The sequence below is a fragment of the Dendrobium catenatum genome, unplaced genomic scaffold (genome assembly GCF_001605985.2).
Source record: "Dendrobium catenatum unplaced genomic scaffold, ASM160598v2 fragScaff_scaffold_733, whole genome shotgun sequence".
Classification (NCBI taxonomy): domain Eukaryota; kingdom Viridiplantae; phylum Streptophyta; class Magnoliopsida; order Asparagales; family Orchidaceae; genus Dendrobium; species Dendrobium catenatum.
In genome coordinates this window covers 424,009-440,837 of record NW_021319195.1, presented here as the reverse complement: position 1 = coordinate 440,837, position 16,829 = coordinate 424,009, and the positions used below count along the sequence as shown (strand labels likewise).

Below are 16,829 nucleotides of genomic sequence, written 5' to 3'. Positions count from 1 at the left end.
GTAAAAAATAAAAAAAATTTATATTTCTCGAACTTATATTCTCTTTGGGATTATGGATATTTACTTTTGACTGTTTCTAGAATTGATGTGCTAGCTCAGGATTACCTTTTTCTTATTCATGAACTCTTAAATGTTTGTGCTCCTTTTATCATTAATAGAATATACCAACCCATATGACATCAATGGGGTGCCAGTCTAGAGAGATAAAGGGGAGCAATAATATAGTTTATTTTCACTCATTTCTTATGCGAAAACCAATTCCTTATATTTAAGAAAAAAAAAAATAAATGAGTTTATATTATTCAGTAACAGTAATATTTATTTTTATTGGACTTTTGACCAAATTAGGTGTGAAGATACATATTTAACATATGTAAATTTTTAACTTGAGATTTTGAGGTTGGTAGTTTAAGTACTCAATCAATAGGTTAAGATGAGTTGCATCATTTTCTTTCTCAAAAACAAAATGAAAATTATTCTTATCAGCAATCTAAGGCTTCATTTGAGGGCAAATTATTCTGTGGATGTCGAACGCTGCATAGAGATTTATTAGAATGTGCCATGCCACCCTCGCTCGTATCGTGCTTGGTATTGTTGATCTAGCGCATTTTAATTGGTCTTTAGAAGGTGAACTGCGTAAGGCGTCCGCATAGAATAATTTCTCATTTGAGATAATTTTTTTACTGCTTTTTAAAATAATTATTTAGTCTAAAAAATTTTTTTATTAAAAATTTGCTTTTGAAAACAATAAGAAATTCGTTCTAAGCAAAGCCTAAAACTTATTTTATCATCAATGTTATTTTCCATTTCTAGTGCAGCAGAAGGTTACGAAATTAGCGTAAATAGAAATGGAAAATTGGTAGGCTCCAATCTGGCAATTTGAGTAGACTACGTGGAAGAAGATGAACCTTTGACACAAACAATAACAAAATTGCAAAAATCCAAACAGAATCAGCCATTAAGATTTTTTTTTTTTTTGTTTTTTGGGTAAATACCATTAAGATTTCAAGCAGAAGTGTAGATTTTATCAGAGTAGAAAAATCCAGTTGTAAGAAATTGAATTGGGAGAGACACAGATACATCACTGTCAACATCTCATTATTTTTTTTTTCTTAAAATCTGAGAGTCAATCAAATTTAAAACAAAACAAAACAAAAAAAGACAGTACCATTCATTATCAGGATAAGAAAGCACATTATTGCCTGCAGGCGACGAAGAACAAGATGAAATGTTGTTTTCACTAAATCAATAAATGTTGATGCTTTCCTTTTGATTCAGTTCAAATAACAGAGTTTTAGTGCTGTAAATGGCTTTCATTTCATCAGCAGAGGTATGTGATGAGGTACAAGACTTTCAGCTAAGGCTTCATTTGGGACGGCTTTCTTACTATTTTTTAAAGCAACTTTTTAGTACAAAAGTTTAAATTTTTGTACTAAAAAATTGCTTCAGAAAGCAATAAGATTTACAGATCAATTCAATCAAATTCAATCAAATTGAGCCAAATTAAAATCGGGCTCGAGTCTTTTTTGCATCATAAGGATCACATCAAATTTGTGCCGATTTTTAATATTTTTTAGGTGGAGATCAGAACATACCTATTATTATTAACCCAACATGTGAACCAATTTTGTTTTTGCAAACATATTTTCAGACATTGATATGAGCTCTTCATAATAAGAGTGAAACATTGCCATTTATAGAATAGCATTGCAAGTTCATCATCACTAAATTATACCCCAAATGCTTCAACCAACTTTACTCCTCATCTTCTTCAGCAAGACTTGGGACAATTTACTTCTCTTGTTTGATTTGAATAGAAATCAGCTTTGATTACTCCAACTGAGATTATAAAAAAGTTAAAATCGAAAAAGAGTATAATTATAAGGACTAAAATGTGATTTATCCAACAAATTTTTATACCATGTCATGTCATCATCAATCTTAGCTCATGATTCCATGGAATCTACTGGAAAAAAAAAAGTTGAATGTCGCTTGTATGTCTGCTTGGTTGGCAGATATGGAGGGCTTTGCTTGATAGGTGGAGGATAAGTCAGATATCCATTTCAACGACTTACCAACTCTTTCTATTTTCCACTCTACAGAGGGATGAAGGATCCAACTCATGAGAAATTAGTACTCGTGTATTGTATGAATAGCTAGATCTACATGTAGACAATCATGCCTTTACTGTACGTGCAACTATCTGTCCAAGTGTACTGACTACACATCTGCATACTCAGCACACAACGAGCCTAGGGGTGACAATTCAGTTCAACGGGTCGAATTCGGAACTAATCTGGCGCTATATGACATGACCTGAACCCGACCCGTTTTTGGAAACAGATCAGAAAATGCAACCCGGACCCGACTCGCCGGGTTGTCGAGTTGACATGACCCGCCACGAAATCTGACGAGACAGACGACTGCTAGAGCTGTCAACATTTGACCCGACCCGAAAACCCGAACCGAACCCGAACCGGGTCGGGTTCGGGTTAGAGATTTCGACCCGTTTATAAAACGGGTCGGGGGCGACAGCCATGTCGAGGCGCTGCCTCCTGCAGCCAGGCCAAGGTGCTGGTGTTGTGCTGCCTCGTACGACCAATCCCACGTGTCGCGTGGTCCACCGTGGACCTCAAGGCTGCCAAGCCGAGGCGCCGAGTGGGTTGGGGCCGTTGGGCACGTGCGGAGTGGTGTGGCTGGGCTTGACCAGCTGACCACGTGAAAGTTGAGACGAACTCAGCCGTGTGACGTGCGACTGCGGCATAGCATAGGTTTCCAGACCTGGACCCGGGTCAACTTCGAGTTGATTTCGGGTTTCCAGGTCAACCCGAACCCCAAAAACGGGTCAAAAATCCGAATCCAAACCCAGCCCGTTTTACAAACAGATTAACCTGAACCCGAATTTTTCCAGGTCGGGTTCAGGTCGTGTCAATTTTTGACACCTCTAAACAAGCCTTGCTATATGTAGTCCACACCTGATAATTTCTCATTTCAGCTCACTATGCATTGCCTTACAACTCATCTTCCAGTCACTATATATGGTGGATGACTAGGAAACACTGTTGAAGTTCAGCTAAGAGAAGGCAACCAAGTTTTTTTTTTTTTCATTTGAGATGTAGGAACCAGTTCAGTCACTTCACAGATATGTACAGAAGCAACTAAGCTATGATCAACATCATGTTGAGCAACACAAGCCTTATAATCATACTCTGATGAGAAGCTTATAGCTTAAACATCCTAAATAAAACTAACAATAATTAAGAGGAAGATCTTAGAAAGCCCAAGTTACAAAGGAACTTTTCAGACCGAGATCTGAAGAGGTTTCCAAGAGAGAACTTTCCACTCTCCTGCAATGGAGACTTAGAACACTCATCATCCTTTACATACAGCACTGTTTCACCAATTTCATTCCTCACAGCTTCAATTATCTGGCTCTGAACTGGACTTCCAGATGCATCAGTTACATAAAAGACATTCATGGCTTGAGACTCCCTGGTTGAGACCTCGGCTCGAATAACCGAAAGCCCATTCTCTCTGAATATGCGGGTCACATCCGATAGCAGTCCGATTCGATCTTCGCTACAGAGCTCAAGCCTTAAACCCTGAGCCAAGCATAAATTAGCTGAATTAGCATCTGGTCATGAAGGTTTAAATATTGTGGTAGGAGTACCTCTGTGCTTCTCCGTTTGATTGCAGCTTCTAAGCAATGAATCAATCTTTGCCTCTCTCCTTCAGAGCTTACAGGGCAGCCATCAATATGTCTAATGTAGTATTCCTGTGCTTGAAGAATACAATAATAACTATACTATGATTACAAAATAAATCATACACTGACCTTGAAAGTAAGAATTGAGGGAAGATTTAGGGGGTGTTTGGTATCGGATTTGTCCGTAGGATTTAGCGTAAATCCAGTCAAACGCAATCCGCATCGCTGTAAATCCGGCAAATCCAGGATTTACGGATTTACGGCATAAATCCGGTAAATCCGTCAAAATCCTAATCCCGTTCATATTCAGATTTAACGAGTTGCGGAACTTCTTCCAGCGGCACCCGTGTAATCTATTGCCAAACTTCTCTGGATTTACATGATTTAAAATTTTTCATACCAAGCACTTTTCAGAATTTATGAGCATAGGATTTACTAAATCCGGATTTACAAGATTTAGTAAATCCTACTAAAATTGAATCCAATCCTATACCAAACACCCCCTTAGTTGAGAAGATATTATTTGACCTTTTGTGAGTGGAAAATCTCATAAAGAATAAACACTAACAACTAATCATAGCCAATAGCTCAAAGGAGGCAGGAAAAATAAGTAAATACCATTAAAGAGCAATAGTTTTAGATGCAGCAGAAAAACTAATTAATACTGCCAGAGAGGTTAACACAGAGATCTACAACAACATATTAAAGACTACCTGATAAGCTTCTGGCCCTTCAGAAATAACAGTTGCATGGAACACAACATACTGCATATCTGTTAGAGTGCACACTGTGTCAAAGAGCAGTTTTGGCCGATCTTTGCTTCTCACATACACCACAGTATACCCTCTCTCTACACAGTTTTCGACCGTAACAACTAGCTTGATTTTGTCATCCTTGGCCTCATCGACAACCGAAGAATCATTCCTATCATAATCGCGATCATCATACATCATCTGATGCAGCCGCCGCTCGGTGTGAGTCATTCCAATAGAAATTGCAGTTTTGGCACTTTGCTTTTCCTTGTTTCCCTCAAGCACATAGCGAAGAAGCTGCTTGATCTTTGTTAGTCGGTCAGAGTCATCGATTGGTCCTCCGGTGGCTTCATCTGTGATATAGACCACAGATGCCATTCTCAATTTATGAGTCCAAACTTCAGCAGCCACAATGTTGCATTTCAGGTCAGTTAGCACTGCAAATATCTCCGAGAGCAGCCCCGGTCGATCTCTACCAATCAATTCAATTGAAATGTGCTTCGAAGCTGCTTGGATTCCTACTGACTGCCTCAATGATCTGAAGCTAGATCCTCTTGAACTTAGTGACTGTGGTTACTAAGTTTATGTTAGTAAAAGTTCTGAAATTTGATGAGAGCAGACATATAAAACACATCAGTACTTCATAAACAACATCATTATCAGAACTATTACTCATGGAAAATCTAATTCTAAAAGGTGATACAATTACTAATGAAAAAGCAAACCAATTATCTAAGGTGTACTGAATACAGTAAAAGAAGTAAAATAACTGAAACTAACAAAATGTGGAGTAATAGATACAAAAACCATCAAGAAGAAAATACTCTTGAATTCTTCAAAGATCCAGAGATGACACTCCAAGTACAAAATGATAGAAATAAAATAAAATGTTCATATATTCTAAGCATTATAAAAAATAGATTAAACCAATTTTTTTAAGTAAAGTTTCTTTCTTTTCTAGTACTCTGAATTGAAAATTTTCAGAATCTTGCCTGTTGAATCAGTTCAATGACTTCATTATCATAGAGCTTATTCCCTTGTTGGTCCACAACATGGAAAACTGAAAAAGAGAAGCTAATTACAGAGGAACAGACCAAATAAAGAGAGCAATTTATTTAAAAAAAAAAAGAGATAATGTAGATTTTTACCATCCATGAACCACTCTCCATCAGAGGAAATGTATGCTCTTTTAATAGTTAGGTTTAGGTCAATCAAGACTTGCACAACCTCCAACAAGCTCCCATGCTTATTAACACTGTCCACCTGCATCAAAAAACTTTAAACTAAGGCAGGAAAGTTTTATTCAAGTCAAAACACAAAAATGTTAAAAAACTGGGTAAAAAGAGAGACAAAAATCAAATAGAAAGAAGACCTTGATTAAGGTGGCTCTCTTGCTGGTATTGTTATCGATTGAAACCCTGAGAAAACGCCCAAATCCATCAGAACTTCAAAGAATTCCAACAGACAGAAACAGAGAAAAAGGACTGAAAAGAGTAAAGGCTTGACCTTGGTGGGTTCATTCGGATTACAAGCTTCGCATACTCGTCCTCAACATCAATTGAGGGAGAGCCACAGCCCAACATAGCTGAAAACTCGCTTTCTACTAGAAGATTTTCAATTAGCCAAACAGAATAAACAAAAGAGGGAACTTTGGATATAATATGGACAGAAAAAGAGAAGAAGCAAAGGAAAAAAAAATGGCTCCTTTCTGTCCTCCTTTCTTTGTTAGTGTACTTTGTTTTTCTTCTTCATAAGTACGGTCTCACTCCCTTCTTCCTCCCTCACCCTTTATGGGATGATAGCCAAGTCATTCTTTCTTTATACCCGTCTCTGCCTGTGCGGGGTGGCCCTCGGCGTCTCTCAGTCGACCAAAGCGGAGGACAGAGAAATCAATTTTGCTTCTTGAAAGAAAAATAAGTTGGTTTATGTCAGAATAAAAAACACAATAATAAAAATATAATTTATTTTGGAACGGGTATATATCCGCTGCCACTTTAAAAGGAGCGTTTGGCGGTGTAACAAATCCCTTGATGGAAACTAGCGAGGACACCCACCAGCATCGGACCAACACTTGCTTTGCCCAACAGAAGGAGACATTATTCCGTGTGATGCCGACATCAGCTGTACATCTGGATATCAATCAGAATGAGCCACGTCAGCAATATTGAGCCGCAGTACCGAGCAGTAACGAGCCCCGTTATCGTGTAATCTAGCAGTACCGAGCCGTGGGCTTAGTTATCCGGACGTGATTCAGTTTCCACACAAAATAATTCTTCCAACTGAAAAGAGGCGAGGTCGTAGTAGAGAGGATCCGAACTAATATGGGGTTACATAGAAACAACATGTAAGTATGTATATTTGTATACATGTAAGGTAGAGAGAGAAATTTGTTTTATACTGTAGAAATACTTTATATAAAGTGTAAAATGGTGTGTCTGTGTGAGAGAGAGAGAGAGAGAGAGAGTTGTTTAAGAGATCATGTTGGTAGATGTCCCATGTGAGGAAGATGGCCTAAATTGGCATTCTTGGGGTGATGCAACTCAGCTTTTTCTCTTTTTATATCCTGCTATCTATACATAGCTTCCTGACCTTTTTCTTTCAGGCTTTAGGGTTTGAGATTCATTGAATTTTCATGCCTTTAGCTTATATTCATATTCCTTTCCTTCCTCGTGTTTTTCATGATTTTTTTTTTTCTCATTGACCACCGCATTTAATATACATTTCCCATAAAATTTATATAGTGATATTCTTATTGAAATATAATGTGAATGATTTCATCATTAAAATATTATTTACTCTTAAGATGATAATAGTAATAATTTAATACATATTTTGTTGAGATTATTAATAAAAATTAATTAATTAATAAAGTTTTGATTTAAAATATAAATCTTGAGACTTATAAGAAAATAAATTATAGTTGATTGTTCATTTATTTACTATAAATTTGACTTTTTTAATATTTTCTAAAATAATTTTTTAGTACAAAAATTTTTAGTTTAAGAAATTATGTAATAAAAAATTACTTTAAAAACAGCAAGAAAGTCATCTTAAATTAAACCTCAAGAAAAAAAAAATATTCACCAGATAGGAAGTGTGAATATACCTCAAAGCTAATAGCTTTTTTTTTTTCCCTCATGAAGATGGATAATAAAAGCATATCAATTTATAGTAATCGCCAACATACACTCACTAAGGTTTCGTTTGATACGGCTTTCTTAATGCTCTTAAAACAATTTTTTAGCAAAAAAAATAAATTTTGTACTAAAAAATAGTAAAAAATTCATATCAAACTGAGCCTAAGTCGCCGTTTGACCATATAATGATGAAAAATTGATTGAAAATTTTTGTTATTAGATTTGAAATTTTTTTTTGGGACATTTGGGCCATTTAAGGCAAACTCACACACACAACGCATACACATAGACTCGAACCTTAGACCTCTTAATTGAAAGACAAAGCTCTCAACCAATAGGCCTAGGAGAGTTGTGTATATATATTATATACTCCAACAACTCAAAATTGTTTCTAAGCAGACCTTCCCCTAACCCAAGTTATCTAAACTCTGAGTGTCGAGCACTTTTTTTATTTTTTAGACAAGAAATCTTTAATAATCCCGATTTTGCCATTATAGCGCCTTAGTGGAGTTTGTCACATGTCCCATAGAGTAGAAGCATTTTCTGATTTTCACACTGTTTTTTCACCCCAATGTCCAAACCTCTACATCACCAAAATCCTTACAATAAAAGCCCATTAACCTGAAACTCCTTCACTCAACCTAAGCCAAACAGTTAGATTTTTTATTTTATTGTATTTTGATTATTATTACTTTGCTCATTTATTTACTTTGGCTGTTATGGTTAATTAATAAAAACTAATGCTACTAATGTGTGTGTTTTTGTGTGTGTCCGTGCGCACGAGCTTTTTTGCAATCATCGTCATCGACATCATTGTTGCCACCTTGTCGCACATTTATAATTCCCTAAATTTAAAAAATCATGCTATTGGCGTCTGTAGTTGACCGGAAGACCCCATATATGTGCTCTGGTAGCACGATAGGAGAAAATCTGGTGCGACGCTTATGGCGAGATGGATAGGTTATGTACACGCTCTCGTAGTGTGGCGGGGACGCTTCTAAGTACCAGTACGCACCTCAGTGCTTGCGAGGAAAGTAATTGCACACTTTCAAACAGGTACTGAAGACCCATATGCGCTATTGTAGCACGGTGAGATTGAAGACTACGGTCACAATGTCGCCCGACACCTAATATACACACGCTCGCAGCGTGGCGGCCCTGACTCTTGGAATTTCCTTAAACTGGGGAGACGCCGGAAGGCTACCAAAATTCAAATCAAATGCAGAAGAACTGAATTTGAATAAAAGAACAACATGCGACTCGAATTTGAACATAATGCAGGGAACAAAACTTTTGAATCGAACTATAAAAAACTGGACTTAATGTGCAACATGAAAAGTGTAAATTATGAAATGCTGAAATTAAAATGCAACTGTACATGTGAGAACATGTAATGAACATCAATAAATTAACAAAGACTATGTAACACAACTTGCTTGTAAGCAAAGAGTAACGAAGATTATGGAGAATATGACAATTTATATGAAAGTAATAACTTGAAATTTCTCCAATAAATGCCAAAGGTGTAGTGCCGATATAAGCACTAATGTTACTAAGCAAGGATGTCAAGCTTTTCCTGCCTATTACAAATGACCTTTGAGGGCAAATAAACTCATAAGTAATGGAAGAACATGACAACTTGCTTTCAACCAATAAGCTGAAGTCTCATGTGAATGTTGGAGAATCATCACACTGATCAAAAGCACAAGCACCAACAAATAACAACATTGGCGGTTATCCTACGAGTACAACAATTTGATAAATTAGATGAATGCTACAACGTCCCTTCAAATGGAAAATGAGGCCTGCAGCATGAGGTAGAAGATCATGGCAAATGCAAATGCTTACTGGCAGGGATGGAAGATTCACCGTTTACATAATAATATACGTGTGGGTGATGAACGATGATAGGCAGTGAATACTACAACATCCTTATAGCTAGTAGCCACACAATGACAACAATTACATTGATCTATTGCAAGCAAAGACTGATGATGTGCAACATATACAAATATCTACAAGTAACCGCAAGAGACTAGTTAGTGCACCACAGTCTACATGTATAAAGCAACGAGCAACCCGTAGTGCGACACCACACCACTGGATTAGCAACGCTCATGCAAGCGGACATAAGATGTCTACAAGATCTTAAATAGGGCGTCACGCACGTTCAAATGGCAGTCGTTGTGCAACTGATCAACATTAAATATTTAAAATACCCCAACACATACATTGCAATGTGTATACACATAAACATAAAAGTGCACATACAAACACATCAATATATGAATGAAAGTATACACACGTGACATCTGAGGAGACTCTACAAGTCAAGAAATGAATCTAAGTTTGAGTATGATCCTTCTATGTGGGTCGATGAGAGTCAACATGACTCGAATTATCAATCAAATATACGGTCACAATATTGACTGGAATATTTATTTTATACATTCATATTAAGCCTTCACCTCAATAAGAAAGATTCATTGATAAAAACTAAAGCCGACAATAAACTCGATCTTGTATCAACAATAAAACAGAGTCGACAAGGTTCGACTGATAATATGCCCCCTAAGTAATCGTATGGGGAAGGATCAAGCGTAATGCTTGCGCACACCAGATGTCTAAGGATGCTGCACTGGTCAAATAAAAAATCAAGTTCGAGCTTGATCCTTTTATGCAAGCAGATAAGAGTCGACACTGCTCGAACTATCAACTAAATATACAGTCACGACATCGATTGAGATATTTGTTTTAGTACGTTCATATTAGGCCTTCAAGGCCTGTAACCAGGAAAATTCATCAATAAAGGCCTAAAGCCTACGAAGAATCCAATCATATGTCGGCAAGTAGACAGAGTCAACAAGGTTCAATCTATAAATGAAATTACCCATAAGTGCAACCTGAAGATGGCCGTGTTGAACGTAAATCTCAACTGGAAGGATTAATTCCAAATAATCATAGTGTCATCCAAACACCACAAAATTCAAAACTCTAAGAAAATATCAAAATTTAGAATATTTAAAATCTAAATCATTTATCAAATGCTTAAAGCAAAACTCATCAATCATTTATAACAGTTTGTCGAGGTGGACAAACCAAAAAACTACTTTAGCTCACAAAGATTTAATATCTGGTCAAGAATATCACTAGGATTCATTCTCAATATGTCTCCTGTCGGTATGGATGTGGCATTGGTCCTCTAATTGGCGGCTTAACTGGATGGCTTAGCAAGGAACCCGTGTACTGGCCATATTAGCACTACATAGTTAACGATTATGATCTCGACCCTCTGATCTAGTGGCTTGGTCCAACGACTCCATTGTATTACAGTTATGATCACAGCCTGTATGCTCCCCCATTGCTTCAAATCATTAAGACATAAATTGATAGGACACAAAGCCCTCAGTGTGGAAACATATTTGTCTCCTTAGGCAAATATTCCCCACAGGTCTACAAGATACCCTTGGACGAAGCAACCCATGGCTGCCGACAAGGATCTTTCTATAAGGTTGGGTCGATTACCTCCTCTGACTAAGTAGGCCAATGACCACGATGGGCCCGGGATGACAGAACAATGAGATCTTGATTGTGTCCATCATCTATTCCCTCCACCATGCGCTTTAAGTGCAAAGTGGTGAATTTATGATTATCAAATACCTCAACCCGTGCTGCTATTATACACCAGATAACACGTATTTCTACATATATGATCGACGACTAGTCTTAATCGAAAGTTCTCTCTCGTTATCGAGAGGGGTAATTAACTATAGGGGCTTGTGTCTATAGGAAACCTGAATTAAGATCTAAAGTCCTCACAAAATTAGGGTATAATCTATTGGTAGTGTCTTATTTCAAGCCCAATCTGCCTTCTAAAAACTTACCTCGGAACTTAATTTGTTAAAATTCTCCCGAAAGAGGGGAGGCCAGGGCACGAATTTTTTGAGCTCACAATTGTAAATCTTGATCATGATTATGTAGTGTTGCATGATCTTCAGTGTATGCTAAAATGTATTAATGAGTGGAATAAATAAGCTATTTAAGCATAAGAACTTTGCAATGCTTGCAGGGTTGCATGCTTTCGATTGAGTTCTATTTGATTTTTAATTATATTGAAATCAAACAATCAAAATCTCAGAAATAAAATGTAATCTCACTAATTCCTTTTAAACTAAAGAGAGCAATAGGCTTTGTTTGGTTCAAAGGAATTAAAAGAGATGATATAAAAATGAGAAGGAAATGAAAATCATAAAGGAATTGAATTGAAACTAATTCTCCTAATGTTTGACTAAGAAGAATTTGAGTTGAATTTTTTATTTTCTTGATAAACATTTGAGTTTATTTTGTAAGAACAACCAAAAGCTTATTTTTTGTTATTAGTGCATAATACATCTATAGAGCCTATAACAAAATCTTTAAAAATCCTATATGCTTCAAAGCATGCAATAAACTCCACTTACATGATGAAAAGTTCACTACTGATTGCTTATAGCTTCTCATAAATGAAATCTACTCAGAAATAAAATATATATTCACTTAAAAAATTTCAATCATTAAAACAACCAACTATATTGCATCTTTTTATCCAAGCCCTTTCAATTGATCTATATTATGAACTCATCACCTTGCAAACCACCAAATGTTCAAACAAAATAAATGTTTTCTAAGTACAAATCTAAAAATTCTTTTGCATGTCATTATGAATTTTGAAACCAAACTCAAAATTAACTTTGAATCTTAACAAAATTCAAAAATATAAATTTAACATATAGTTCATTCATTCATACATACAAACATAAACATTTAATCCTTGCATATTCTTTACACAAATCACTCACAACTACTCCCTCACCACCTATTTAACAACAACATATCAAATTTGAAAAAAAATCCATTACTTCTCATTTGACCCAACTCCCACATAATCCAAAGGACCATAAGGAAGGAACAAGTTTGCTAAGAATCCCTTCTTTCTTTTAGGATTGCAACCTATATCCTTACAAAGATGATCATTATACCAGATATGAATTGTGCCAATGCTCGATCTCCTATAATACTCATGTAAGTATCTTTTCATAAACTTTTCCCATTCAGTTACATCTTTCTCCATCTGATCTATTCTTGGTAGTCTAAATCCTCCATCAAGGAAATGTGCCACCCATCTTGCCCTCATCTCAGAAGTATAAAGGTTTGCAAGGCTCTCTGAGTATCCTACTACTGCCATTTGTGGTATCCTTGGATGAATGCATTCCCTATACATAGAAATCAACAAAAAAAAATTCATAAGTTGGTGAATAATAAGGTAAAATATATAAGTTGAAGCACTATTAGAAGTTTAGAATATCCAACGACTAGAGATTAGTGTAGGAGTTTTGGTGGTCCTGCTTTCTTTTTCTTTATTGTTGCAAAGATGTAGTGATGTTAATCTCTAGCTAGTGGCTAAGGGATAGTAGAATGTGCAAGCTAAGGAACTGAGACAAAGAGAGATACTAGCTATTACATAGTTATGAAAATTTTCTTGCTTCTGATAATACTATATTGACCTTGCAATCTAAGACTAATAATCTCAAGTGGATAAGAGATTTCATATTATGTTTTACAGGAGAGGAATAAATAAGAGAAAAAAAAAAATCTTCATTCTCCAATATTAACAAGACTATAAGCTGAGGGGTCATAAATGAGAGCTTGCCAAAAATATTTCATGTAACAGATGGATAGTTTCATCTTTATAAATCTTGTTTTTGTATTTGGCATTTTAACTTAGCATGTTTTGCTATTAACTTAAGCATACTTGTATCATAATCTGATTATAATATTACACAATAAAAAAACATATATGGACGTGTGTAAAGGCATTTTACTTAAGCATATACTTCTTTTTTATCAATAAAAATTTATTATCAAACTATACCATCTTTTCCTAAAGCATACTAGTTTAATCCATTCGAGGCTTCAGGGTACAAACAAAATGGTTTGGCAAATAATTTTGAGAAACAGCCACTAAAGGTTTTAACACAAGCTAGAGATTTTGAACATAACCAAATGCTTATCTAACAAGCTATATCTTAAGCAAAGATTGTCTATAAGACCTCAATATTTCTTTTATTGATCATAATGATGAGAATCAAAATTTAATGAGTGACCCTTTGCAATCAAAACTATGTTCTACAATGGCTACAGCCAGAATCCTCGTTTCCTTCAACTAATTCATGTGATTCATGCAAATAGAAAGCCATCTCATTAGAGCTAGATTCCTCCGTGTTTAAGAGGATTTTGCAAGCATTGGAATGGTCCCGCTTGGAAAGCTCCACCTCTAGAGAATAATTTTAATCACTCCAATGACTTGGCATACGCAGATCTTGATATATGATAATTCCATATTGTGTAATTATGTTGAACGATATTAGGGTGCCTAAAAACTAAAGATAAGAATAGTCTTGCTAAGATTGATGTCGTTTGAGCGAGTTTCAAAGGTCTTCATATATCAAATTAGTAGTCATGGCAATCATTTCATGAAGATTTGCTTCCAAAGTATAAGATGCCTATTGTTGACCTAGATGATTGCTTTGCTGGTTGATTCGAGCATGCGCTATGAAAACAATGACCAAATAAAGCAAAGTCATGTGAAACAAGTTCCTCGACTACAATCAAAATCACTCAAAATTTGCTTTTTCATAAAGTGGTATGTGTCAATGTATTCAAAACATTAAAATTATCAAAGAAATGCCCTTCACGCTTAATTCAACCAAACAACACCGAAAATAACAATCAACAGATATGACATTGCACAAATTTTCCATATGCGTTTTAAATGTCAAAATTACCCATATATAATTGTGGGATCCAAAAATGAATGGTGGCAAGATGTGAGATCTATTAGAGGAACAAATATTTGGCTATGTCACTAGGGGGACCACTATAGCCGTTGGCGCTACCGAGACGAGTATGGGAGGAGATATCCATGGATTTCATAGATAGGCCGCCCCGTTCAGAGGGCTTCATAGTGATCTTGGTGGTGGTGGATAGATTGAGCAAGTATGCCATCTCATCCCCCTCCGACATCCTTACACAGTGGAGACAGTGGCTTTAACATTCATTAGAGATGTGGTCAGATTGCATGGCGTATGAAAGGCGATCGTGTCAGATAGAGATAAGGTGTTCCTCAGTCATTTTTGGAGGGAGTTGTTCAGGTTACAGGGGACCGTTCTGAAAAGGAGCACCACTTATCACCCACAAACAGATGGCCAAACCACTACAGGAAAAAAACCGATTACCGGCGGTTCTAACCGGCAGTTTATGGACCGCCAGTTTTAACGGCGGTTTCGCCGGCGGTATCACCGCCGGCTTTTACCGGCGGACTAACCGGTGGTTTTGTTTTCGTTAAGCCGCCAGTAATAGCGACGGTCACGTAACAGCCGGCAAAATCGCCGGACGTCAATATGCCATGCGGTTTAACGACGGCTTGGACCGCCATTGATAAGTTATTTTGTTACCGGCGGTCCGGACCGCCGGAATACCGCCGATAAATGCCCTAAAACGAACAGACCCGCACCTTGCATTTCATTTCTATTCTTTCCTTCTCTCTCTCGCTTCGGTCGCTCTGCCGTCGCCTCTGCCCGCATCTCGCTCAATTTAGCTCGGTTTGTCGCCGCCGACGAAGTAACTCCGACCGCCGACCCCACACTGGCCGCCTCTCGCTCGGTCAACCTCTGCTGTCTCTTGCCGCCGTCGATCTCACTCCGGATCTCACGCCGGCTGCCCTAGGTTTCATGTGAGTTGAAGATAAATCAGGAATTTAAGGTAATCTTTAACATTTTTCTTTGATTATTTGTTCTCACTAGACATTTGCAAGAGTTTTTAATATATTGTATGATTTAGGTAGTAATTTAGACATATGCAAGAGGTATTGTTGTAATCATTTGAGTAGATCTAAATTTTCTATTTATTAAGTGTTAATTTAGTAATGATAGATCTAATTTGTTGATTGTGACTTTGGGTTAGAGCAAGATAGCAAGAGAGAGATTGAGAGAGAGAAAAGAGAAGGAGAGGGAGAGATAAAAGAGAGTGAGAGAGAGAGAACAAGAGAGATAGATAGATAGAGAGATATATGAGAGAGCAAGAGAGAGGGAGAGAGGGAGAGAGAGAGAGAGAGAGAGAGAGAGAGAGAGAGAGAGAGAGAAAAGAGAGGGAGGGAGAGAGCGAGAACAAGAGCATTGAGATGAGGGAGAGGGAGAGAGAGAGAGAACAATAGAGATAGATAGATAGCAAGTGTTAGAGAGAGCGAGAGAGAGGGAGAGTGAGAGAGAGAGAGAAAAGAGAGGGAGAGTGAGAGAGCGAAAAGAGAGGGAGAGTGAAAAGAGAGAGAGAGAGAGAGAGAGAGAGAGAACAAGAGAGAGAGAGAGAGCGATAGATAGAGAGAAAGCAAGAGCGATAACGAGAAAAAAGAGGGAGAGTGAGAGAGCGAAAGAGAGAGGGAGAGAAAAGAGAGAGAGAGTGAAAAGGGAGAGATATGGAAAAGAGAGAGGGAGAGTGAAAAGAGAGAGAGAGGGATAGAGAGAAAGAGCGAAACGAGAATATATGTGATCATGCTGACTCACGAATATTAAAAGCCACATAACCTTTGCTTTGATCTGAAGCACTCCCTTGAGTGAGATGGTGGCTCATGATAACAACCATGACTATAGCAAAAAGATATGGACTAAAGGCTAATCTATATGTAATCCAACCGAAATCTCAAAAAAATTTGAAAACATATACCTTCGGTTCCTCGGCGGCGCGCGACTAGGAAGCACAGAGGGCGGGACGAGCGACTAGGAAGGAGGCTCGGCGAAGTCCGGTGATCGTCGACGGCGATGTCCGGTGACCGTCGGCGACGTCTAACCACGGCGAGCGACGAACGGCGACGGAGGGCGACGAGCGAAGCAATGGAAGTGAGAGAAAGAAAGGAAAAGAATGACGGCCAGGCGACGAGTGAAGCAATGGAAGTGAGAGAAAGAAAGGAAAAGAATGACGGCCAGAGGGGTTCGGGTTCGCGAAATAGGGCTTCTACCGGCGAAAGGAAAGCCGGTAATTTTAATATTGCCGTCGGTATAATTTCCGACGTATACTCCGCCGTTTTTTTTTCGTTGAGTTTAAATAAGGCGGCGTACTATCCGCCGGAACCATAAGCCGGAATAGTTCCGCCGTAACATGCGACGGAAATGGTTCAGGCATCCCTATACCGTCGGGTTTTCC

The 16,829-nt window shown here is 37.5% G+C and overlaps 2 protein-coding genes across 3 annotated transcripts in view; both read right to left on the bottom strand.

The window, feature by feature from the left end:
- Positions 1-3,068: 3,068 nt before the first annotated feature.
- Positions 3,069-6,655, bottom strand: LOC110102363 (ACT domain-containing protein ACR6-like). Of its 2 annotated transcripts, XM_020830684.2 has the most exons (8): positions 6,193-6,655; positions 5,965-6,058; positions 5,831-5,876; positions 5,607-5,721; positions 5,451-5,518; positions 4,420-5,025; positions 3,671-3,775; positions 3,069-3,602 (listed from the first exon to the last, which is right to left on the bottom strand). In XM_020830684.2, the coding sequence occupies exons 2-8, from the start codon at positions 6,039-6,041 to the stop codon at positions 3,258-3,260; spliced, it is 1,362 nt and encodes a 453-aa protein (XP_020686343.1). In that variant the 5' UTR covers positions 6,042-6,058; positions 6,193-6,655; the 3' UTR covers positions 3,069-3,257. The 2 variants fall into 2 exon arrangements, with proteins under 2 accessions (XP_020686343.1, XP_020686342.1); XM_020830683.2 differs by having other exon boundaries at positions 5,965-6,654.
- A 5,677-nt stretch (positions 6,656-12,332) lies between these two features.
- Positions 12,333-16,829, bottom strand: part of LOC110102346 (probable flavin-containing monooxygenase 1) — a gene marked incomplete at its 5' end in the record, with an annotated part of 16,781 nt that continues 12,284 nt past the window's right edge. The window contains one exon of the mRNA XM_028696336.1: positions 12,333-12,847. Coding sequence (XP_028552169.1) covers positions 12,490-12,847 — 358 coding nt within the window. The remainder of the gene's footprint in view (positions 12,848-16,829) is intronic.

What these genes read in the sequence shown, in the direction of transcription:
- LOC110102363 (XM_020830684.2), bottom strand. Translation starts at nt 6,041, where the DNA reads ATGTTGGGCTGTGGCTCTCCCTCAATTGATGTTGAGGACGAGTATGCG. An exon ending in ATCCGAATGAACCCACCAAG is followed by an intron (nt 5,877 to 5,964) that starts GTCAAGCCTTTA and finishes GCGTTTTCTCAG; the next exon opens with GGTTTCAATCGATAACAATA. An exon ending in TGGAGAGTGGTTCATGGATG is followed by an intron (nt 5,519 to 5,606) that starts GTAAAAATCTAC and finishes TCTCTTTTTCAG; the next exon opens with TTTTCCATGTTGTGGACCAA.